Source organism: Mus caroli, unplaced genomic scaffold, assembly GCF_978045245.1.
Source record: "Mus caroli unplaced genomic scaffold, Mus_caroli_1 scaffold_2, whole genome shotgun sequence".
NCBI lineage: Eukaryota > Metazoa > Chordata > Mammalia > Rodentia > Muridae > Mus > Mus caroli.
In genome coordinates, this window is record NW_028227257.1 from 107371617 (window position 1) to 107397270 (window position 25654).

General features: G+C 40.0%; 1 protein-coding gene across 1 annotated transcript in view; it reads left to right on the top strand.

Moving 5' to 3' along the window:
• Positions 1 to 17782, top strand: part of Ola1 (Obg like ATPase 1) — a 129931-nt gene extending 112149 nt beyond the window's left edge. The window contains exons 8-11 of the mRNA XM_021181910.2: positions 10966 to 11106; positions 11791 to 11887; positions 13928 to 14050; positions 17258 to 17782. Of these exons, the coding sequence (XP_021037569.1) occupies positions 10966 to 11106; positions 11791 to 11887; positions 13928 to 14050; positions 17258 to 17359 (463 nt within the window). The 3' untranslated portion in view covers positions 17360 to 17782. The remainder of the gene's footprint in view (positions 1 to 10965; positions 11107 to 11790; positions 11888 to 13927; positions 14051 to 17257) is intronic.
• The last annotated feature ends 7872 nt before the right edge of the window (positions 17783 to 25654 follow it).

Consider the following 25654-nt stretch of genomic DNA (forward strand, 5'->3'; position numbering starts at 1 on the left):
TCTTGAAGCTCTCTGGTTGGCTTTTCTAGGAGTGTGAGAGTGTGTGTGTGTGTGTGTGTATGTGTGTGTGTATGTATGTATGTATGTATGTATGTATGTATGTGCACGCGCTTGTGTGTACTCAGAAGTCAGAGCTTTGACCGGCTAGAGTTGATTTGAATTTACTGTGGTATTTTCTGTTTGCTTACTAACTGCTAGGAACTTTGTAAAATTATGTGCAGGTGTATATGCCTATCTGTGGTTATGTGCCAGTGTGTGCAAGTGCCCTTGGAGGCCAGTGGCTTTGGGTCCCCAGAGCTGATGTTACGGAGAGTTGTGAGCTGCACGGTGTGGGTACTCGGAGCCAAACTCCAGTTCTCCAGAAGAGCAGCAAGTCTATTAACCACAAAACCATCGAAGAACTTTTTTTAATGTAGCCTTTTTGCTAAACTAAGAAACTACTTTCAAACATCAGTTACAAGGCCATCACAAACTTTTTAAGTTTATTGAGGGATAGCTGAATCCTGGAGTCATAGTGAAGTCAAAGGCTTAGGATAAGCATATTCTAATTTTTTCTGCTTGCTTTTTATAGTTGCCTGCTGATCCTAACACCTTTAATTTATTTGATTATTGTGATAGCCTTCTAGTTGTTCGTAGAGTCAAAGGGCCTATTATCCTTGAAAAGGGAATCAAAATGGACTTTTATTTGCTGCAAAATGAACACCGATTTCTATAGAATTTGTTGATTTAAATTAACATGCACAAGCATACACACATGAAGTCTTAGGAAACAATTTGTAGCAGTATTCCTTTTGTTTCACCAAATGAAATCGCTTTGGCTGAAATCACTACTAAAAGAATCTGGACCCAAAAGCTAATGTACTGCAGATGTTGTTCCAGGTATTGAGGCTCTTAGGAGATGAAAGGCATATAATTGTGTCTCAACAGAGGACAGACTGCTCACCATCCCTGTGTCTGAATGGGGTCATCATTTTAACTGTGAATCTGAAACGTGCTTGACATGCCATGGGCTTCAGACAGAACACTTTTCTTAGACTTCTTGAAGTACCAGTGACTGTTTCTGTTTTGGTTTTGAACCCAGGAGACAGATCAGCAGGAATTCACCTGTCATTCCTGTGCTGTGCTGGGATGGCTGTTGGTCTGGCTGCCTTGTTTGTTGCTCTACATCGTCTCATACATTGGATTAAATGCTCTTATTTTCAAATCCTTAGTTTCAGTGCTACTGAAAATGTAGTATGACATGGATGTCATATTAAAATGCAGATTCTGCCTTCTCAACATGCCACTTAAGTGATGGAGTCACAATTGTCATTGTTACCCTTACAGCCCCATAAAGTCCGGCCACAACATCAAAACTTCCTATGACAACATGAGACCCTCTTTAAGAAGAGGATGTGAGTTTTCAGGCACTATGTAGACTTTTTCTATGCCCTGGTCAAAACTAGAATTTACTTTCTATTTCTTCTTTCTTCCTCCCTACCATTTTTCAAACTAAAGACTTCAATTACATAGTAGTAGTAGTAGTTTTTTCAATGCTAAAACTCAAACCCAAAGAGTCACACGTGCTAGGCTAGAAAATTAGTTCTACCACTAATTTTCATACTTTTCTTTTGAGCTAGGCATTCACTCTGTTGCCCAAGTTGGCCCTGAACTCCTGCTTCAGCCTCCCGAGTACCATGAGTTACAGACCCGTGTCACCAGGCTCAGTTACAGACTTCCTTGGCAGCCTCCATTTGCTTACCAAGTCATCCTTGAGTAATTTTACTTAGATAGAAGTTTTGGGAAAGCTAATGTCTGAATCTCTAGAGCTAAGTCTTTAACTTTAAAAGTCACATGTCATAAATACATAACACATTTCAAATTTTTATATTGCTTGTACAAATCAGATTGCAGACCCAGTGTGTTGTCTTTTGTTTAAAAATATTGCATAGGAAAATAACTTCACCTTTTAATAATGGCCCTTGTCTTTTTCTGGCTTTAGAACACCAGTAAAAAGCCTTTTTGCAGTGGTCCTGTCTGAGCGTGGAAGGGACAGTCTTGTGTGAAGGCATGCTTTGGGACTCTGAGATGAGTAAGAGCAGTAATAGAAGCTGCAGGTGGGCGCCGGGATGACCTCCATGTTTGCCAGTGCCTGCGTGAGCAGCACCTCCGTGCTGAGGGTACCTGGAGCTGGCAGAGCCCTGGCCACACGAGTCGCTGCACTCTCCTTTCTAACAGCAGCGTTTTCTGATTGTTGGCCTGGGTTCTCACTACCATTATTTTGTGTCAGAAGTAGGGTGTTATCTTTTTTTAAAAGACATAAGTTCATAAACAAACTATATGAGGCAGTGGTTTTTCAACCTTCCTAATGCTGCAGCCCTTAATACGGATCCTCATGTCGTGGTGACCCCCACACCATGAAATTACTGTCATTGCGACTTCGTAACTATAATGAACCATAATGTAGATACCTGATATGTTGCCCCTGTAGGTTGGGAACCCATAGGTTGAGGCACTAGTATGAGTGATTGTTACATTTTTTTTTAAATTAAATAAACTTTGATATTGTGACGTATAATAAGAAATTTAGGAAGTTCTGGTGTTCAGCAAAGATGTGATAATTGGCAATATAATTTGGCTGGGCTGATCTCAGGTATTTTCAGAAAATACAATCTGAATTTGAATGGGCTGGAGGGAGTTGAAAAGCTACAGGGATCTGAGTTCTAGAAAAGAAGATAAAATCCTTACTAAAATATGCTAGAGAAGACTATCTCAGGAACGTTTCAAGTTGCAAGAATTTTACTTTAATGGAAACTATCAAATAATATGATTGAGACCCTCCTATTCCTCTATTTTAAGGAAAAGCATTGTTTGTGAGTCCTCCATTTGGACATATAAAGAGTATCTCAGTACTCCATGTTTAAATAAGTTTCTTAATGTTGGCATTAAGAATAGCTTGGGCCAGGCACAGTGGTGTGTTTAATCCCAGCTTAGGAGGCAAAGACCTCTTGTGAGTTCAAGGCCAGCCTAGTCTAGATAGCAAGTTCCAGCACGGCCAAACCTGAGGCTGTGGTGTTAGAGCACTGTGAAATGAGTGTGTAGTCTAGAGTTTTCAGTCACAGAGTGGCGTGTGCTCACAACACTACTACTCAGGAAGGTGAGGAAGGAGAATCTCAAGTTTAAGGCCAGCCCTAAGTATATATATACTTTCATCCTGTATAAAATAAAGGGACGAGTAGGAGTGTTTTGTTGGTTTTAGAGCACACAGAAGAACTTGAAGATGAAAACTGGGACTCAAAGTGCAATCTGCAAATTCATCTGGAATAACAAAAAACCTAGGATAGCAAAAACTCTTCTCAAGGATAAAAGAACCTCTGGTGGAATCACCATGCCGGACCTAAAGCTTTACTACAGAGCAATTGTGATAAAAACTGCATGGTACTGGTATAGTGACAGACAAATAGACCAATGGAATAGAATTGAAGACCCAGAAATGAACCCACACACCTACGGTCACTTGATCTTCGACAAGGGAGCTAAAAACATCCAGTGGAAGAAAGACAGCATTTTCAACAAATGGTGCTGGCACAACTGGTTGTTAACATGTAGAAGAATGCGAATCGATCCATTCCTATCTCCTTGTACTAAGGTCAAGTCTAAGTGGATCAAGGAACTTCACATAAAACCAGAGACACTGAAACTTATAGAGGAGAAAGTGGGGAAAAGCCTTGAAGATATGGGCACAGGGGAAAAATTCCTGAATAGAACAGTAATGGCTTGTGCTGTAAGATCGAGAATTGACAAGTGGGACCTCATGAAACTGCAAAGCTTCTGCAAGGCTAAAGACACCATCAATAAGACAAAAAAACCACCAACAGATTGGGAAAGGATCTTCACCTATCCTAAATCAGATAAGGGACTAATATCCAATATATATAAAGAACTCAAGAAGGTGGACTCCAGAAAGTCAAATAACCCCATTAAAAAATGGGGCTCAGAACTGAACAAAGAATTCTCACCTGAGGAATACCGAATGGCAGAGAAGCACCTGAAAAAATGTTCAACATCCTTAATCATCAGGGAAATGCAAATCAAAACAACCCTGAGATTCCACCTCACACCAGTCAGAATGGCTAAGATCAAAAATTCAGGTGACAGCAGATGCTGGCGAGGATGTGGAGAAAGAGCAACACTCCTCCATTGTTGGTGGGATTGCAAGCTTGTACAACCACTCTGGAAATCAGTTTGGCGGTTCCTCATAAAATTGGACATAGTACTACCGGAGGATCCAGCAATACCTCTCCTGGGCATATATCCAGAAGATGTCCCAACCGGTAAAAAGGACACATGCTCCACTATGTTCATAGCAGCCCTATTTATAATAGCCAGAAGCTGGAAAGAACCCAGATGTCCCTCAACAGAGGAATGGATACAGAAATTATGGTACATTTACACAATGGAGTACTACTCAGCTATTAAAAAGAATGAATTTATGAAATTCCTAGCCAAATGGATGGACCTGGAGGGCATCATCTTGAGTGAAGTAACACAATCACAAAAGAACTCACACAATATGTATTCACTGATAAGTGGATATTAGCCCAAAACTTAGGATACCCAAGATATGAGATACAATTTGCTAAACGCATGAAACTCAAGAAGAATGAAGACCAAAGTGTGGACACTGTGCCCCTTCTTTCAATTGGGAACAAAACACCCAGGGAAGGAGTTACAGAGACAAAGTTCGGAGCTGTGATGAAAGGATGGACCATTTAGAGACTGCCGTATCCAGGGATCCATCCCATAAGCAGCTTCTAAACGCTGACACCATTGCATACACTAGCAAGATTTTGCTGAAAGGACCCAAATATAGCTGTCTCTTGTGAGACGATGCCGGGGCCTAGCAAACACAGGAGTGGATGTTCACAGTCAGCTATTGGATGTATCACAGGGCTACCAATGGAGAAGCTAGAGAAAGTACCCAAGGAGCTAAAGGGATCTGCAACCCTATTGTTGGAACAACATGATGTACTAACCAGAACCCCGGAGCTCTTGTCTCTAGCTGCATATGTATCGAAAGATGGCCTAGTCAGCCATCAATGGAAAGAGAGGCCCATTGGACTTGCAAACTTTATATGCCCCAATATAGGGGAATGCCAGGGCCAAAAGAATGGGAATGGGTGGGTAGGGAAGTGGGGGGCGCTATGGGGGACTTTTGGGATAACATTGGAAATGTAATTGAGGAAAATATATAATAAAAATATTAAAAATTAAAAAAAAAAAAAGAAAAGAAAACTGGGACTCTAGGAACCAATACCAAAAAAGCAGCTCAGTGACAATAGGGGCACAAGTAACAGTGCACAGTCCTCACTGGATCAGTCAGCTCACATACAAAGCTGGAAGATGGTGACCTTCTACAGCCAGGTACTAGGAGGTAGCCTCACCTCTTCTAAACAAGAGCTCAGTAACTTGACACTTGGCCTGTACCCAAAGAGACATTGCCCATAGCCAAGTACAGAAACACTAAGCTTTAAAATGAAAAGCCGGGGCTAGGAAGATAGCTCAGTGGTGAAGAGCACTTGTTATTGCAAAGGACCTGAGTTTAGTTCCCAGCACCCACATGGTAGCTCACAATTATTTATTTATTTATTTATTTATTTATTGATAGGATATTTTCATTTACATTTCAAATGTTTTCCCCTTTCCAGGTTTCACATCCCCCCTTCCCCTGCCTCTTTGAGGGTGCTCACCCACCTTCCCACTCCCACCCTCCCATACTGGCATTCCCCTACACTGGGGCATGGAATACCCTCAGGTCCAAGTGCCTCTCCTCCCACTGATGTCCAGCAAGGCCATCCTCTGCCACATATGCAACCAGTGCCATGGGTCCCTCCATGTGTATTTTTGGGTTGGTGGTCCAGTCCCAGGAAGCTCCAGGGTGTCTGGCCTGTTAATACTGTTGCTCCCTCCATGGGGCTACAAACCCCCTAAGCTCCTCCAGTCCCTTCTCCAACTCCTCTATTGGGGATACCCCCTCCCCCCAGCTCAGTCTAATGGTTGGCTGCAAGCTTCTGTGTCTGTATTTGCCAGGCTCTGGCAGAGCCTTTCAGGAGACAGACATATCAGGCTTCCATCAGCAAGCACTTCTCTGCATCTATCATAATGTCTGGGTTTGGTGGCTGTATATGGAATGGATACCCAGGTGGGGCAGTCTCTGGATGGCCTTTCCTTCAGTCTCTGCTCCACACTTTGTCTCCATGTTTCCTTCTGTGAGTATTTTGTTCACCCTTCTAAAAAGCACTGAAGCATCCACATTTTGGTCTTCCTTCTTCTTAGGCTTCATATGGTCTGTCAATTGGATCTTGGGTATTCTGAACTTTTGGGCTAATATCCACTTATCAGTGAGTACATACCGTGTTTGTTCCTTTGTGACTGAGTCACCTCACAATCAGGATATTCTCAAATTCCATTCATTTGCCTGCGAATTTCATGAAGTCGTTATTTTTAATAGCTGAGTAATCCTCCACTGTGTAAATGTACCACATTTTCTGTATCCATTCCTCGGTTGAGGGCCATCTGGGTTGCTTCCAGCTTCTGGTTATTATAAATATGACTGCTATGAACATAGTGGAGCATGTGAACTTATTACATGGCTCACAATCATTTGTAACTCCACACTTCTAGAAGATCCAACACCTTCTGACTTCCCCAGGCACCAGGCACGCACATGATTGCATACATGCATGCATACATACATGGCAAAGTACTCATGCACCTAATAAAATGAAATAAACCTTTAAAAAAAACCCAACCTGACCTCAAGCCTGGGACTTCCAAGGGATCTTTTCTTTTTTCTTTTAAAGATTTATTTGTTTGTTTGTTTACTTTATGTATATGAGTGCTCTGTCTTCATGCACACTAGAAGAAGGTAAAAGATTCCATTACAAATGGCTGTCAGTCTCCATGTAGTTTCTGGGATTTGAACTCAGAACTTCTGGAAGATCATCTGGTCCTCTTAAACCTGAGCCATCTAGCTCAAGGAGTCTCTTCTTAAAAAAATCGAAACTACTACACCATAGATGCCTCTCACTCCAGGGACCAACCGCCATACTCCCTTAGAAGTTGACTGCGAGATGTAAATAGGAATTTGGAGGAATTTTTATGTTGAAAGGAACAATTAATTTAGTAAACAACAATATCTTCCTCCCACCCCCAAATTAAAACAGATATTGTAGCACAGTGGTGGAATATCTGCCTTACTGCACAAGGGCCCTAGGTTCAGTGCCCAGCACCACCATCATTACAAAAGAATAAAACTAATATCTAGGAAAAGTCGTTTTAAGTAGTATAAAGGTAACCCAGGGGAAATTCAAATTTTGGAACCTAGAATTTCAGCATGGAAATAAGAAGATTAAGTTATAATATAAGAGGTAGATTTTAGTCTAAATGCTAATTTAAATCTGGAAAGCTTACTCTGACAGGTGACGGCCTGATGGTGTGTGTCAAGGCCTTGCCCTTGTAGGCTCAACTCTTGTGGCCCCGTCCTTGTCCACTTGCTGTGTGATGACTGACAGGGCACAGTGCCTGTAACTGCATCTCTTCCCGCACCAGTAGGATTTGGAAGAAGTTAAGCCATTGGATTCTTTATCAGAGCTTAGATCCCATGCGGTAATCTGCACAGGGGATTTGATGGCTCGGGTGCTGTGACTGGTGCTTGCTGCCCTCCCCCGCCAGCCCCCCATTTGACCAGACAGTTTATGGTTTAGGCTCTTTGGAAATGTGTTTGAGTGGTGACAACTGAGCTCCACTTTGGATTTTCTGGGTCCATCAGGTGCCGATAGCATGCATTTTCTAGACGGCTGGCTATGGCTTGGGGCCTAGATTGCAGCAAGAGAATAGACATTTCTTTCTGCAGAAGGTTCCTATGGGGCTCAAACTTGTGATCTTAGCCTCATTATGACACTTTTGAAACCATCAGACCTAATAGGCATGTTATATGTATTTCATCTGTAATCTTAAATTAAGTTTAATTTTTTAATTACCCAAGGCTTATTTCAAATATGCAATTAAAAATCACTTTGGGACATTTCTCACTTTTGTTTGACAGTGAAAGTCACAAAAGTAAAGCAGGCAGCCAAAGAACCGAAGTCACTTTTCATCTTCCCTGTGTTGTCTGTGACAGTGAAAGTCACAAAAGTGAAGCTGGCAGGAAAAGAGCGGAACTCACTTTACGGAGAGTGTGACGGTACCTTTTTCTTCAGTGAGGCTGTAGCAGGTCTGATGTCAGTCACTTTAGAGACCTTTAGACCTCAGTGCTCATTTACCGCTAAAATGTGCCCGCTCTGCTTCTGCATTATGAAGATCATCTGTCAACACTCTGAGATCCCCTTTCTTATTATGCGTGTGATGCTCTGCACTGTCAGGTTTTTTGCCAATTATAGTTACGGTACAATGGTGTATTCACCAGATCAAAGCCTTACTTTGGTGGTAGAGGAATGATTTGTAAGTCTTTATTCATCTGAATTGTACAATAGAACACCTGAGGAATGCAAATAACCCCTCTGAGGAAAGGCTCTGCAGGAAAGGCTGTGAAATGGCAGGGTAAAACTAATGTTATTCTGAACGGAGGTTTTAACCAAAGTAATTATTTCTTATCTTGTTTCCTAACAGTTTTAGCTTTATTGGTTATATTGATCATACTTGCAAGATAGATGTATGACATTTTTCATTATCCTAGCACATGGGTTTGTTCTATTTCCCTTTCACTGAAACTATATTTCCTGTGCTTTGTTAAATGATATATTTGACTCTAACATGTATTATAAAGGCCATTAATGATAACATTTTAATATACAGATTTGAATAATGTCTATAAAGTAACTTAAAATTCCATGATGTTACTATAGGCAAAAACTCATTATATCCTTCATAATTTTTCTACAAGAAAATACCAAGTTTTAATCATAATTTAAGGCCATATACTTTATTCTAAACTAAATCTTAGGGCTTAGTATATTTTTTAGAATATAAATAAAAGGATACAAATATTATGATCAGAAGTCACTAATAAGGGGCTAGAGCATGGCTCAGCAGTTAAGAGCACTGACTACTCTTCAGAAGGCCTGAGTTCAATTCCCAGCAACCACATGGTGGCTCACAACCATCTCTCCTGGGATCTGATGCCCTCTCCTGGGGTGTCTGAAGAGAGCAATGGTGTACTCATATACATAAAATAAAAAAAATAAATCTTTTATTAAAAAAAGAAGTCACTAATATATTAAATAGACGATTACCTTTGCATGGAAACATGTGCAAATGGCTGGGTGAATTTTTGTTTCTTTTTCTATCTTGAATCCTGTACAACTGATCATAGTCTTTTTTTTTTTTTTTTTTTTAATGTTTTTTTTCAAGACAGGGTTTCTCTGTGTAGCCTTGGCTCTCCAGGAACTCACTCTGTAGACCAAGCTGGCCCCAACCACAGAGATCTACCTGCCTCTGCCTCCCAAGTATGCTGGGATCAAGGCATGTGCCATTATCATTGGGCTATATTCTTAACTTTCTAATAGCTATTTGAATTCTCATCATTTTTTTTTGACATTTGAGTTTTGATGAATTTTGTCTTTAATTTTTCCTTTTCTTTACTTTTAAAAGTAACTTAAAACATTGTTGATTTAACAGATTTCTCCTGCATTATTTTGCCATAATGCCTATTAAACTTCAGTCAGATTACAAGAGTCTAGGGCCAGTGAGATGGCCCAGTAGGAAAAAGTGTGTATTGACAGCGTAATGGCCTGAGTTCAGTTCCTAGAGCCTACATGGTGGAAGGAGAGTCCTGACTCCTTCATGTTGTCCTCTGACCTCCATGGCATGTGGGTACAAGTCTGTGCGCACAAATAAAAACCAATGTAAAGCACACATACTAATAGGATGCTGTTAGGCCCCAGTTACATTTGTCGCTATCCAGACCTGTAACAGACCTGGGTAAACCATGACCAGAGGGAACATGCTGTGACGATCTGAGAGGGAGGCAGGTGTTACCCGTTTACTGTCTGTATAGTTTCCCTAGGTTCTTTACAATATAATATGTACTGTTATTATTTCCATTCTTGCAAATGGGGAGGCAGGCTTAGAAACAGGTACCTACCCAGCAATAAGAAACTATGAGCAGAACCTTTTAATTATATTTGCTGCCTTTGTGTCACTTAAATTCTAATGACTGCTTTTCCAAGCCTTCCCTTTAGAAGAGGGAGAATAACTCAATAGTGCCTTTCTAGGCAGCATCTAGGATGTTTCTTAGTGGATTTGGCTTCCCATAACTTTTATGATTAAAGGAATTTATTTCCTCTGCATTTCTATTCATGATCCTATAATAATCTGGATTTATAAGAACAGCCTGTACCCAATTGACTATATTTATAAATCTGGAAGAATTGCATTTTTGTTATTGTTGTTGCTAATGTGAGCAGAAGCTTCCCTTGAAACTAATGGCAACTGTTGGTTCTGTTCATTCAGGAAGAAGCTAGCCCAGTCAGTAGACATCTGGATGGGGCAAATTATGTATGTTTCAGAGATGCTTCAGAAATTAGTTGGCATTTCTAATTGTGATTCCTGTATAAGCAGCCTTATGAGTTCTATTTTCTAAAACTTATTTTGTAAAGGACATTAACATTATAAAATAGTATTATTCAGCGGTCCAGGTTTTCATACTGAACAAATTCAATTTAACTTTTAAAAGTTGATAATATTTGTAATACAGTTCCTATAGGTAATATGCTAAACTAAAACTAGACTGTAATAGAAAATTCCAGCATGTACCTGAAGAAATTGCTGCCTGCTAATGCCTTGACCTTGGAAAGCTATACACAAAAAGATGGCATCATAAAACCGTGCAGTTCTTATGAATATGTATGTGCTACTTGATAATAATGAATGTGGTACAGTCATGCATGCACTACAAGATAATGTTGTGCCCTTTTTTGTCTACAGGTTGATAAAAATTAAAGAGTGGGTGGACAAGTATGACCCAGGCGCCTTGGTCATTCCTTTTAGTGGGGCCTTGGAACTCAAGTTGCAAGAATTGAGTGCTGAGGAGAGACAGAAGTATCTGGAAGCGAACATGACACAAAGGTTAATTAGCATTCATTTTCCCTACACTTTATTATCAACTATTTCCTTGCAGTAATTTAATTGCTTGCGCTGATAGAATAATAAATGACAGAGTAATTACCATTATAAAGAGGGAATCTTCTCCTTTCTTTACCATGAGACAGAGTGAAAAGATTTATTTTAAATTAAGTTTTTAACTGTCATCTGTCATCTCCGTACAGTGTTTTAATTATAACATAGGTATTAGTTATGTATATTTTTGAGGAGGGATGATCGCCAAAACTCTTTCGTCATGTTCAGTGGGGGAGGGGAAAGGGTGAATCACTTGCCATAATTTTTTTCTGAGTAACAATAATATATTGTTAGAAGATTGGGTTTCAATCAAATAATTTTGCTTCCATGGCTCAAGTTCTGGAATAATTAATATTGGTTGAAAATAGTCATAGGCCCAGAAGATATAAATTTTCTTTTTAAGTAGTAAACAGTTGAAAATGCTTCAGGCTAATACAATTAAAACTGATTTTAGAAGGGGTCTTTTAAGAAATAGCCCCTGCTGCCTGACCTCTTCCAGTGTGCTGTGAAAGATGAATGGTCATTTACTAATATCTTCACCATTATCTGCTTGAGATGAATAATTTTAGTTCTAGATGGATCCCTGGCAGAGTCAACTTAAATGTTGAGTGAATTTGTTTCATTTTATTTCAGTGCTTTGCCAAAGATCATTAAGGCTGGATTTGCAGCACTCCAACTAGAATACTTTTTCACTGCAGGCCCAGATGAAGTGCGTGCATGGACCATCAGGGTAAGCTTCATACTTATTCATCAGCTCTCCCCAGTTCCACACTATTGAATTCAGATTGATATCACTGACTTTGAAGTTTGTCATGGTGGCGGTTAGCTAGTCATTACAGATGAGGTTTTTGTCCAGGATAACTTTAATTATTTGTGATCTGCTGAACAGTGAAAGTGGAGCGGCATTGATTGAGGCAGGTAACAATTGATTCTGCCTATTACATAGTCTGAATTTCTTCATCCTGTAGAATCTGTCTACCCTCCTCCTGTGGTCAGAGATAAGACGCACCAGTATTGTGCTTGCTTAATCTGTGTGACTGGGTTTGTCTGCAGTGAAATTGATGTTGCTTTTCATTTTGTAGTCGCTAAGTTTGTTTGGGTTGCGGGTGGTTCTTTCCTCCCTTGCTTTGCTCGGATTACATTTTCAGCAATAAAAGCAATATGACATCATTATGCTTTTCATAGACACACAGGCTCAAAAAGCTAAACTCGATGTGTAATAATTCATTCCTTTCTATTGAATTCATAGAAGTGATGTTTATTTTTTACTGTTACGTGTTCAACTTCTTCAAGACTGTGACATATTTTAAACATTAGTGTATACTGAATGTGATTAGGGAGAATAACTAATTTATTCCCAGAAGACAATAGACTGAAATACAATGGTTTGCTTTTGAATGTAAATATATTATAGTAATATAGTAGTTCCTATTGAAAAATACTTTGAAATATATGTAGTCCTAAACTATATATTACAGAATATAAAAAGGTCAGAACTTTTTAGATTCAGTGTCTCGGGGAGTCTTGTAGTATGCTGTTTGAAGTACATGCTTTGTGCTGAGCTCAGTGCTGTCCATCCTGACTTGTGTTTTCAGTGCTGCTGTTACATTTATTTTTATTTAGTATCAATAAAAGGAACATGAAGGTGGTCAGCACAATTAGATACACCTCATGAACCCGAGCGAGACTCACTTCCCTTTTATCTGCCCCCTTTGTAAGAAGTGTTTCATTGTCTTCTAACACCGGCCTTTCCTATAAATTTTAAAAATAATGTCAAAGCAATTCTAAGTCAGTAAACAAATCGTCAGTGTTTATTGTTACTATATATTTTAAAGATGTAACTGAGAGTCTTAAAACTTCAAACTGAAGTGTGCAAAGCAGGGAAGAGCATCGCTAGGTTTGAAATGTGAAAGTTGGTTTCTCTTAAGACTGATTGTTAGTGCCATGACTTAATGTGTAAGACACTCAGTCAGGTGAGCATCAGGGAGTAGCCACATTGACCCGATACATCTTTTATTGTAAAAACTGTGCTATGTGCTGTCAGAGTCCTTATCACTTTAACATGCTTTATTAAGCAGCCTATAGGTTACCATTATTTCTCAGATTTCTTTCTGTGGTTGTGTGTGTCTGGAATGTATGTTCCTGTAATTTTACATATGGGGTAATTACAAGACATTTCTCTTACTATCTTGACTTGAATTTCCTTCATAGATTGTTAGAAGCAAGCTGTATTATGCAAAGTGTTTTTTTGTTTTTTTTTAAATCTTACTGTTAACATTTCTTGATTATTTCAGAATTGCTTGCCGACTGGACTGTAGCTCATCTGATTTGCTAGAAATGTCCCTTTATATATCAATTTTTATATGTTTAGATGAGCTGAATTTTGGGGGACTTTTTATCTTTTTTAAACCTTTGATAATTCAACTTGAAAGTTACTTTAAAAATCTTTATTTTTTTCCACTGTGAAGAATAGAAAATCGAAGTGAAACCCACACCAAACCAGACCACTGCATCTCAATCAATAAAACCGTAGATGACTGTTAGGAAAAACAAAGCTCTCGGCTGTGCTCCTTAACACCTGCTGATGTGCCTGCTCAGTCTGCTGCACAGGCAGTGTCCTCTGGTGAAAACGCACTAATTGTGTAGCAGACTTCCTAACTCCCATTAAACTTAAGTTTGAGTTGAGGCAACTGCAGATGAGAGAAAAGAAACTCGATGCTTACGATCAGTCATTCTAAATGCAATTAGTTTTCTCTGGTCCTTTTCAAAGAAAGGAACGAAGGCTCCTCAGGCTGCAGGAAAGATTCACACAGATTTCGAAAAGGGATTCATTATGGCTGAAGTAATGAAGTATGAAGACTTTAAAGACGAGGGTTCTGAAAACGCAGTCAAGGTAAGGAATGATATTTTGTTACTTGCAAATTTTATAATTTTAGCACTCACATGAAGATGCGCATGGTAGACTGTAGCTGTCTTTAAACTGCACGCTGTCAGCTTGTTAGGACCAACGTAGTGCACTGATGAGGCACTATCTGTGTTCATGTGCTCTCGTCTCAAGTCAATTTTAAATAGCTGTATGGAGGGGTTTTTTGTTTGGGGTTTTGGTTTTTTTTGTTGTTGTTGGTTTTTTTTTTTTCTCTCTATCTGAAAATAAAAATAAACTTCTAAGTTACACAAAATACAATTTTTTCACTAGTAGCTAATGAAAAGTCATAGTGACGCCTTTGCATCTGTGAATAGAAATCACAGTATAGGGGAGTCGGGTAAACAGAATGGTGCCTGGTTAGACAGACCTGTGGGTGCTGAAACTTTATGGGTTTCCTTTTTTTTTTTTTTTAAAAGATCTTTGGAAATTTGATTTGCTTTTTCAACACTAGAGGGCAGGTCCAAAATTGTGCTCTATTTTAGCTAATAACGGAATTTGATTTGCAGACACTCACAGTGAAGCATTGTTAAATATTACTACCAAATGATTTCATCTAAGTTCCACTGCAAAATTCAAACTTGTTAATATCCAGGAAGTAGGTAATTCACCTCACTCAAAGTTGACCTTGTAGGAAGCTTCTTTAATTTAATTTAAAGACTGTCATAGAAAATGTTAAGAGATTCAAACAGAACTCATATCTTGACTATTTCCTAATTTGAAAGGAATGTGAAAGATATTTCAAGTTTGGTTTTTTCTTGCCAGTATTATTAGAACAGTGGGACTTTGATGGGACTGTTGGAACCTTGGAACCAGAAAGGAAAACATGTCCATATAATTGGTTAGATACTGATTGAGAGCCATTATGACTCCCCCAACCCCTGCCAAAAAAAAGTTAAGAGTGTGCAACTAAAGAAATGCATTGCTTTCACTGGTGTCATCTGTATTGATATAGATAGGTATGCAGAGACTGAAGGTGAACACCATCAGGAATGCTAACTAGACTTGGAGAATATCTGATTTCTTTTGTCAACTTGTTATATCATGTTAGCATATATCTTTTCATATAAAAAATTAAAATGAAGAAATTCTGTTTGTAGAATCCAGAGATGGAAGCTTGTCATACTTATATATGCTGAGTCAATTTTTACAAACCTTAGTTTATTTTGTTACAATAAACCTAAGAGAAGACGGATTGTAAATACTTTAACAGTCCAGAAACTATAATTTCCAGTACAATAATGTTTCCTGCCTATAATAATATGTAAGGCTGAGTACTTTATATCATAAACTAAGAAAGATCAGCTTCTGGCTTTTTCTAGAGTACCACTAAATACCTCATTTATTTTTAACTTCCAAAACTGATGTTTAAATTTTGAACTCTGGATAAATGAAGAATTTATGAACTGCTTTGTGCTCCTTATCCAGCAGTGTTTACTTGTACATGATAAGGAGGTTTGAGGTTGCAAACAGGACCATGTGTACGTGTGTGTGTGTGTGTGTGTGTGTGTGTGTGCGCGTGTGCATGTGTGTTTATTTCTACCACCAGTGCAGCATAGCTAATTCAGTGCAGTGCTGTGAGCTATATACTGAATAGCTTTGGGCTTTGTAGTCTACAGGGATATCACACTATTAGCAATCATATCTGCTTAGGCAAAGCTGCCTTCTACAGATGGCTGCTTTCAAGTGCAAATGAACTGGTTAGACGTGTCTTGTTTAATACATACTCAAGATTCACAAATGGGTATTGATTTTTTTTCAACCAGTATTTCTGATAGCAGTGGAAATGGATTAAATGGTCTCTAGAGAATTTAAAGAAACACTGTCACTATTAATAGTAAACTTGAGTGTAATAAAGTATATAAACTTACACTAATATGTCATGTCAATGTGTATTTCATTTAACTTGTATGTATAGTTTTATAATAGTAGGCTTAGATCCTAGAGGTAAGTACCATATGGCTTTCAGTACATTACATCTTTACAAAAATCATGTGACTCTCTATTTATTTAGTATGTCTTTTAGAATGAGGGAGTACATTGTCTTTTTAAGATAAACTTCCTGTTAATAGCATATTGCTATTTAGCAAAAATCCTTTGTATCAAAAATATGCTTAGGAGGATTCTTCAATCTGGTTTGTTGATTCACACTTCAGATGTATGATCTTTGTTAGTGTTTCTATTACTGATAAATATAATTTCACTTGACTTTGATCTTTCTTTCACTATTGTCAAAGGGAAGTGGTAATCTTAAATTTCTTGAGAATAAAGTTTTCATGCTCTCAAGAAAAACACTTCTGAGAATTTGGGTACCCATTGTTGAATGGTTGGTGCCGGGGCCACAGGAGGCTGATAATTGTGTGCATGGTAAGTGTGAGTGCCCAGGAGCCCAAAGTGTGTGCCGTGCCATGGGTGAACCTGCTTTGTTTGTGTGGAATTTTCAAGAGCATGTCTAGATCTGCACACTGGCAGGTGGAATCATTTCTTTGCTGACTGATTGACAAGTGGGAAAATGTCTGTCTGCAGGTCCAACCTGTAAGAGTCTGCTTGGAAGCAGCACTGTCTGAGAACTTCCAAGATAACATTCAGGATCCACAGATGCCAGTGCCAATGTCAGGAAATTCAAACGCGTGCAGCACAGTTGAGCAGTTTTTCTTAGAGCAAACTGTCTTTAAGACATCACTAGGGTCACCAAAGAATTTCTTTAAGCAAACAAAGCACGTGTGGCTTTTTCTGCCTCATTTGATCAGTCTCTTACAGTGACTTGCTGGGTGTTTGCAGACACCTCAGAAAGGTACCATGTAATGAAATTTAATGACATTGGTATGATTTACATCCGTGTGTCAACAGTTAGTGAGAATGCAGTATGATTGGTACACATATGTGGAAGCCTAGTCCTGTCCAAACCAGAAGGATTTTGCTTATCTTTTTTTTCTTAAGGACTTGTATGCTTTCCTATACATCTCTTCTTTTTCATTATGTCTTTAACATAACCCAGGAATATTTCCTTCCATTTATTTCTCCTGTTTTTCCTGAGAGTTTAGATATAAGTAATAAGCCATTTATTTCTCCTGCTTGTCCTGTGTATTTTGGTTATAAGCAATAAGCCAGTTCCTCTCTTGTTCCTATGTATTTGGTTATAAGTAATAAGCCATTTCCTGTTTTTCCTATTTGCAGGCTGCTGGAAAATACAGACAACAAGGCAGGAATTATATTGTTGAAGATGGAGATATTATCTTCTTCAAATTTAATACACCTCAGCAACCAAAAAAGAAATAAATTCAGTTATTGCTCAGATCGACGTACAACTTCTAAAATGCATATATTGGGGCTTGGGGGGTGGGTGTTTTTTAAATTAAAGTTTCTGAAGTCTAAAGAGACAAAGTTAGGAATGGGAATCTTCTACAAACAAATTATTTTTATTTGTTTTAAGATTGTAAAATACTATGTACCTCCAATGAAATGCAAGTTACTAAGCGTGAAGAGCTTTGCTTTCTCACGTGATTAAGACCCTACTGCACACTGTAGAGGCTTTTCAAGCCATATTACTCTCCTGATGCTTCATTAATCTCCATCATGTATGCCAGGCCTGACACGTTTGACAGTGAAGACAATGTGGCTTGCTCCTTTTTGAATCTAAAGATAATGCATGTTTTACAGTACTCCAGATGTCTACACTCAATAAAACATTTGACAAAACCAGCCTTGGTGTGTTTGGGGATGTCTGTATTGACTGACTGTGGTGTGTTGAATGCGATATGGCACCTGCTGGCTGCTGATTACAGAATTTTAAGGCGTGTGTGTGACGCAGGAACTGGCAGTGCGGGGCAGCTGCAATTGTATCTTAAAAGTGAGTCTTTCATGGGAATTAGAAGAAGAGTATGCCTGGGATTGTCTCAGAAAAGTTAATTAATTTGTAGATGGACATTTATTGAAAGATGACAGCAGTGATACTGCAGAGGTTGGAGAACAGATGACTCTGGTCAGAAAGAAAACCATTTTGTCTCCAACGCCAGTGAATTCTGATTGTTGTTAGTTCTCTGACCAAGTGGAAGCCATTTTTCTCACTTTTCTTTAAAATTATTAAATTGTAAAAACTGACCATTTCGTTTCTAAGGGGTTGCTTCTTTATTTCAATTCTGATTCGTATGCTGATTCTAATACTGAAAAATAATTCAACTTTGATCGTTTTTAAACTTCCTTTGCTGTTGAAATATTTGCAGCCAGTTGAAAATTGGGCATATGTATGAGTCAGGAACCTGTAGACTCATAGCATAGCAGGTGAGCAAGTGCTGGCCACTCAGTGACCTCTGGGTCATCTGCCATGCCACTCCCCTCCCAAGACAGAGATATCCTCAACTCCTTCCTTCCTGAATAACCCTTTGCCTCCGTGTTAACATTCTGGTGAGCCCTTCTGTGCTCCACAGTGCAATAGAACCATCTGCCATCTGCATGAAATGAAGGTTCATACCCGGATCAGCCATCACGCTTACTGTACTAGGGTGTCCTGTGCGACCCAAAAGGAGAGGAATGGTATTTCTTATGGAGATCCAGCTGCCCAGAGGAAAGATTTTAAAGCAGACTCCATTACCTGGCATGGTAGTACAGGCCTGTAGTCCCAGCACTCAGGGTCTGAGGCAGGAGGATGGTGAACTCAAGGCCCTCCTGAGCAACAAAGCGAGACCCTGTCTCAAAAAACAGAGTGAAGCCGGACTTGGTAGCTCACCACCGGCACGTGGGAGGACGGTAGAAATCAGGGAGTCAGCCAAGACTGTGCAGTGATACTACAGGCAGCCTGGGCTAGAGAATTATAAATAAGCAATAGATAGGGGTACTGTGGGGTAGTGGATAGGACTTGGAACCATGTGGTGACTGCAGTGGAGCAGAGCCACATGTGCTGTTGGCCACACCTGCTCTGAGAAGCCCTTACTGTGTCTGCATTTGGGTACATGCATCAGTATGTTTAAAAGCTTGAAGATGATCAAACTCAGCTGTCTAGCTTCTAATGTGATGGCTGCACACTATGGGAGAAAGGAGACCATCCAAGATAACTGCATTTGTTAAGGCTAAAATTAGATGTTAAAAATGTGCAATGTACAAAATTGTGTGTTGTACACAAATCGAGGCTTCTAGGAACTGTTGCCTATCGATCAAAAGGCCCTTGAAATGTTTTCACTGGTGTATATGTATAAACTATAGGTTATATGGTTTTAAAATTTTAAGTAAATGTTTTTGCGCCTCTAGGTTCATCTCAAATTTGTACTCAAGGGATCTGATATGTGCCAAAAGCTTGGAGAAATGTTTTGATAGCCTTTGGTTGAATTTTCTCATGTTGCCTTTCTGACTTTTGCATTGTGCTGAGCATGGCTTGGATCAGAACCAGGGCTTCTGAGGAAGCCAAGTCTTCTTCATGGCTCATGACTTATCTAGTTCTGAATAAAGGTTCTTTTCTCATATAACTTGCCAGCATCATGCTGGAGTCAGCGTCCCTCCAAGTGATTTATCAACTTCCGGTATTAAGATGCCACACTGCTGACCACTCTTGCTGGCCCTATGATGGTCTCAGCGTTCTGATTGTGACTCTGCCTCAGACACCCTGTGTCACAGGGCAAAATCTCTTACTGTGTCATGTTTTCTTACTAGTCTACTCATTTAACATTTTTTCTGACCCTTCAGACATGTTGGATCTTATGACTGATCCTTCATATTAGAAAAAAAGAATCTTGACATATTTTTAAGCTTGTAGAAACACAATATCTTAAAAGAAGGATTTGGCTTTTGAGTGATTTTCTTTTTTTCCTCCTTAAATTGCTTGGGGGCCCCTTATAAAAACTGGCAGTTCTGGGCTGGAAAGATGACTCTGAGGGAAAGATTACTTGCTGCCAAATCTGGCAAAACATGTGCAGTCCTTGGAACCCATAAGATGTAAAGAAAAAACAGCTGCTTACTGTAAGTTGTCCTCTGGGCCCTACATGCATGATCTCTCTTTCTCTCTCTCTCTCTCTCTCTCTCTCTCTCTCTCTCTCTCTCTCACACACACACACACACACACACACACACACACACACAAATGAAAGTTTTATTGGCAGTTCCTTCTGGGTTGGGTGGTACACAAGTGTGAGACCAGCCCGGGCTATAGAATAAGATCCTGTCTCGAAAAACAAGAGTCATTGGCAGTTCTTGGATTACCTGAGTGATCTATAAATACCCTGAACCACTTAAAAATTAGCATCTCAGTGAAAAGCCCTGGGTTACAAATAGGAAACTGAAAATAAATACACACACACAACACACACACACCCCCCCCAAAACATGACCTGGTCCTTGGCCTAAGGAAGCCAGATTGGGTTTGCATCCTGGCTGTACATTCTGCTTCCAACTTGTGTGATATGACCTTGGTTAGACAAGTTAGTTCCTTAATCAGTCTAAATCAATGTAGGCCTTTTGTGAGTGTTGAATTTAGATGGTAAAATGTCACACACCACTCAGTACCTAACAAGTTTTTGCTGGCATTAGCAGTTTTTATCATTAGAATACTTTGTTGTGTCCACATCCACTCAACAAAGTTATGCAATAGGGGATTGCTGGTACAGGTAGAGCTGGAAATGAGGTGAGTAGGTGCTCTCTAGTAAGGACGCATTTGTCTTGATCAGTAAGTCAGTTTATTAACCTCGCCATTAGAAGGTCACAGTGAAGTGGTGTACACAGATAATTACAGATATCTTTTCAAAAGGCACAGAGAGAGCCAACACCGCCTGCTTGGCATCAGAAGATGGCTCTGGGGTGAGGCAGATTTCCTAACGAAGCAGGAGGAACCCCGTCTGTCGTGGAGTTGGGGTCCTCAGATCTGTCTTTTTCACTCTTGTGTTTATGTCCCAAGCTAAGAAGGTTTTATTCCAGAGCCATCTCCAATGCATGTCTTTGCTTTCATATTGTGAAGGGACAAGTTCCTTCACACTGTGTCAAGCAGCTAAGGAAGAAGCCTTTAGGTTGGGGACAGTATATGAGCTGTGATTGAAGGTCCAAAGGCCAGCCAGGAAAGTCATACATCCTGTTGTCACCAAATATGGGAGAAAAGGACAATGATATTTGTGTTCTTTGACTCTTTTGCTCTTCTGTGCATATTGCTTTTTTCTTTTAGAGGTGGAAGTGAGTCTGGTGACGTGCCATCTTAGTAGCCTCTGAGTGTCAACAACATGTCACATCTATAAGTTATGTCCTATTCATACTTTCCTAGTCCTCTGTGCAGTACCATTAAAAAGCTACTCTGGGGTCAGAGCTGCCTGCTGCTGCTGAAAGGCGGTTATTTGCAACTTGGATGTGTGTTCCCTGCTCTTCCTTTGAGAGGACTCATTAATCATACGCACAAGGTCAACACCCTGAGGCAGCAGTTCTCAACCTATAGGATCGCCCAAGACCATCAAAACACATTTACATTACGATTCGTAACAGCAAGATTACAGTTCTAAAGTAGCAATGAAGTAATATTATGGTTGGGGTCACCACAACATGAGAAGCTATATTAAAGGGTCACGGGGTTAGGAAGGTTAAGAACTACTGCCCTAGCGAACAGTGGAGCAATATGGCAGGAACCTGCATCTCACGGGGTGTCCATCTACTCTGGCTGCTTACCATGAAAAGAAAAATGAGTGTAAGCTATTGTGTCTGAGCTAATATCTGTGCAGTAACAGTCTAGCTCCTTGCCTTGGCTGCATTGCTGCTCCTGGTCTATACTGTGAATGCAGTGCAATAGAATGGAGTGGACTTTTGATCAGATCTGGATTCCACTTAGATGTCAGCCTATGCCAGTTACTCTTCCAGCCTCGGGGTCTTTGTAGGTGTAACCAAATAACACTGGTTCACTAATAGGTTAAATGGCTTCCTGTGGAAGGGCTGGGGAGAGAGCCACTCAGTGTCCAAAACAGACCTGTATGTAGTGCACACAGAAGAGAATTATGGAATATATTTTTCTATGATTCCCTAAAGATCTGTCCTACAGAAGCTACCCAGAATTAGTTTATTATGAACTAATAAGTTGTATTCCAAAGTTTATAGCTTAGTATTTGAAAATTAGAGTTAATTTTATCACTTGAAATTGAGGCAGCACTTCTAGGGTACCTCCAAAATTTTATTCAACATTAATGCTACTGTGGTAATGAAGGGGCCCTCAGCAGCCAGGACAAGAAACAGAGTCTCAAATTCTCAGCTCAGTGATGGAGGCCATCTGCTGTTATCTCTTCCATGGCTCTTTCTTGTACAGACAGAATTACATTCCCTAACCAAAATTGCATACACAGCTCACTAGTTCCTGTTATATTTATAAAATTTTAAAACTAGTGCAGAACAGGAACTGTTTGCACTGAATGGCCCTTCCAAGGGTAAGTATCACATTTGAGAGACTACAATGAGAATTCCATTGATTTTGGTTGGATAAATTTGAAAGGCTTTGGCAAAACAGGATTTCCCATTCGGCTGCCTGTCAGCAGCCCTTTAAAAAAGCTATGTAGACTTTTAGAAATTATGAACATCCTTGTGGATCCCTTGATGATAATGGACTAAACCTCTGAACCTGAAAGCCCAATTAAATGTTAAAGACACCAAGGATCATGCAGGAGCTGGACCTAGGCCCTACATATTTGTAGCAAATGTGCAGCTTGTTGTTCCTGTGGTTCCCCTAACAAGTGGCATGGGGGCTGTCTGTTCTCTGACATTGGGTGTGCTGCCTTGTCTTGGACTGCCTGGTTTTGTCTCAGTGGGAGAGGATGTGCCTAGTCCTGCTAGCACTAGATCCCACAGAGTAGGGAGGTACCCAGCAGGGCTCACCTTCCCTAGGGAGAAAGTGAGGAGGGATTTATAGCAGTAAGAGTGGGAGGAGAGAAGGGAGGGGCTGTGATCAGGACATAAAGTGAATGTCCTGACTCTCCAAACTTGGAACCATAGAATCATAAAGAAGAAGTTGTCCCAAGAATATGAACTGGAAATTTAAAGGAAGAAAACTTTTTAAAGTGTCCTACTTAAAATGTACTGTACCTGTCTAGACCTGCTGTTGTCTCAGCACACTGAAGGCTTGAGCACATGAATGTAAGGTCAGCCTGGACACCAGAGATCCCATCCTCCAAAAAAAGAAAACAAAAACCAAAAAATCTGCTCCTCAAATAATATGAAAAATGTTAAATATTTTTATCTGTGAAACTGTTACTCGGGTATGTGTGTGTGTATTAAACATACGTATATTACATATGTGTATACCCAAACATTATTTCTTCACAGCACACATTCTGGAAAGATGGCTCTGAGGTCAGATCTTGGAGAAGACCCACATTCAGTTCTCAGCACCCACATCAGGCTGCTCATTCCAGCCTGTCCTCTAGCTCCTGGGAAGCTGACACTCTTCTGATCTCCGTGGGCACGTGCATTCAGACACACACACACACACACATAATTAATCAACATTTGTGCACTTTACCATAAATGTTATACCTCAGTTTTAAAAAGAAAACTGCATTTTCAAGCAATTGGTAGAGCTATTATCCATACATTATTATGCATAGTAGGTCTTCAGGAAATAGTCATGAGCTTTAATACTGTAAACATGTCAGTTATGGTAAAGATCACAACATACAAGCTGCCTATGAAAACTTGCTAGTACTTAAGCCAGCCACATTTCACAACTGAATTAACTGTATGTGTCATTTCAGAAGCTATGATAAAGGACTGCTTCCCATAGAAACGAAATTATTTTCTGGGGTCCAAAGAATTGAAATCTGGTCAGCTGTAATAAGATTCAATTGTAACGGCAAAAACAATTGGAAACAATTTAAAATATCTATCAATTTAGGAAAATGGCAAAGTGAATTATAATGCACCCATACAAAAGGGTGCCTTAAGCCATTAAAAAGAATAAAAGTACATCTATATGAGCTGGCATGGAGAAATTGCTCATTCGTATTGCTTTGTGAGAGAAGTCACAGAACAATGTGTGGAGAAGGACCCCAGAGGAAACTTCAGTTAACTGTGTGGTATGTGTCCTCCTGAATAGTTAACCGTGAGTTTACATGTATGACTAATTCTACATATATTTTTGCATAAATGAGACCATCTCATACATATTATCAGGTGACTTTCTCACTGAAGGGCCCATTTGAAAGCAATGTAAAACTGTCTAGAACTACATTATGTCTGAGGACATACCTGCATGTGTGTAAGCCAAGACCTGAAGAGAGAAAGGATGCAGCTGTCAGTGCAAAAATGTAGGTGCTTTACTAAAATAATATTAAAACCATAAATTAATAATATTGAAATAAAAAACGGCAGGAGTAACTAGGCAGTCACACAACAGGAAATGCAGAGGCTCTGACAAGAGCCCGGTGCCCTGTGGAACAGCAGCTGCGGGTGGCTGGCTAGGGTGTACTGAGGAGGACCTCCACGGGAGTCAGGACTTTGCATCTCACTCTGGCTCAAGTGGAAAGCCCTTAGTTTTCAAACAAGCCATGCATTGTGATGTAGATTTTAAAAGGTCGGCTGGCACACTGCCCCATCTGCTGTTATGCCTTGTGCTCCCAGCCCAGAGCAGGCTGGTCATGGTGCAGAAGAGCCACAGGAAGGAGGAGGGAGCAGGAAGCAGGCTGCCAGAGGCCAGAACTGCAGCTGACTATCCAAAAGAAGTGGTGGGGGGTGGTGTCTGTTTCTAACAGCCACTTTGGCTCTGATTATTTCGGATTTTGAGACATGATCTCACTGTGTAGCCCGGCCTGACTTGAAACTCACTCTAAGGACCAGGCTAGCTTCAAACTTGGGAATCCTCCTGTCTTTGACAACCACAGGTGCAGGAATTGCACGTGTATTCCACCATACCTGGCTACTAGCCACATTTTTAAAGAAACAAAATTCATCTTTATAATGTCTCTTATTTAACCAAGGATACCCAAGCTGTTATTTCAATGTGTGACCAACCTTAAAATCACTAATATGTTTTAGATGTTTTCCTTTCACACAATGTAAGCACCCCTAATCCAAAATGTTTTGAGCACTGATGTGAAAGGCATTTGGGTTTGAACCATTTGGGATTTAAGGGTTAGAAATGTTCAATCAAGTGAGGTCTATGCAAATATTCCTAACTCTGAGGAACTCTGTAATCTGAAACACCTGTGGTCCTAAGTACTTCAGATAAGGGCTACTGTGCTAAGCCCTTCAGATCCCACCCCACACTGCACAACATGCCGGGTACATTCCCAGTGCTCAGTAGCTCCGTCGTATGAGACTGTGTAAGGCCAGGGCTTTACCTTCCCTCCAAAGGACTTTAACTTGCGCCCTCAGCCACACTTGGCCTCCACATCTCATCAGAAATACATTCCCCAGACTGGCTGTTTCCTTTTAAGACTTATGGTTCGTGGCAGTATGGTATTGATGCAGGAAAGACTTAAAATCAAACCCAGACACAGATCCACCTGAGCTAGTTACTTTTTCTGGTTGCCTTGACAGCTCAAAGAAAGGGTTTAGGGCTGAAGAGTTGAGGCAGCGGTTAAGAGCACTGGCTGTTCTTCCAGAGGACCCTTGTTCAATTTCCAGCACCCA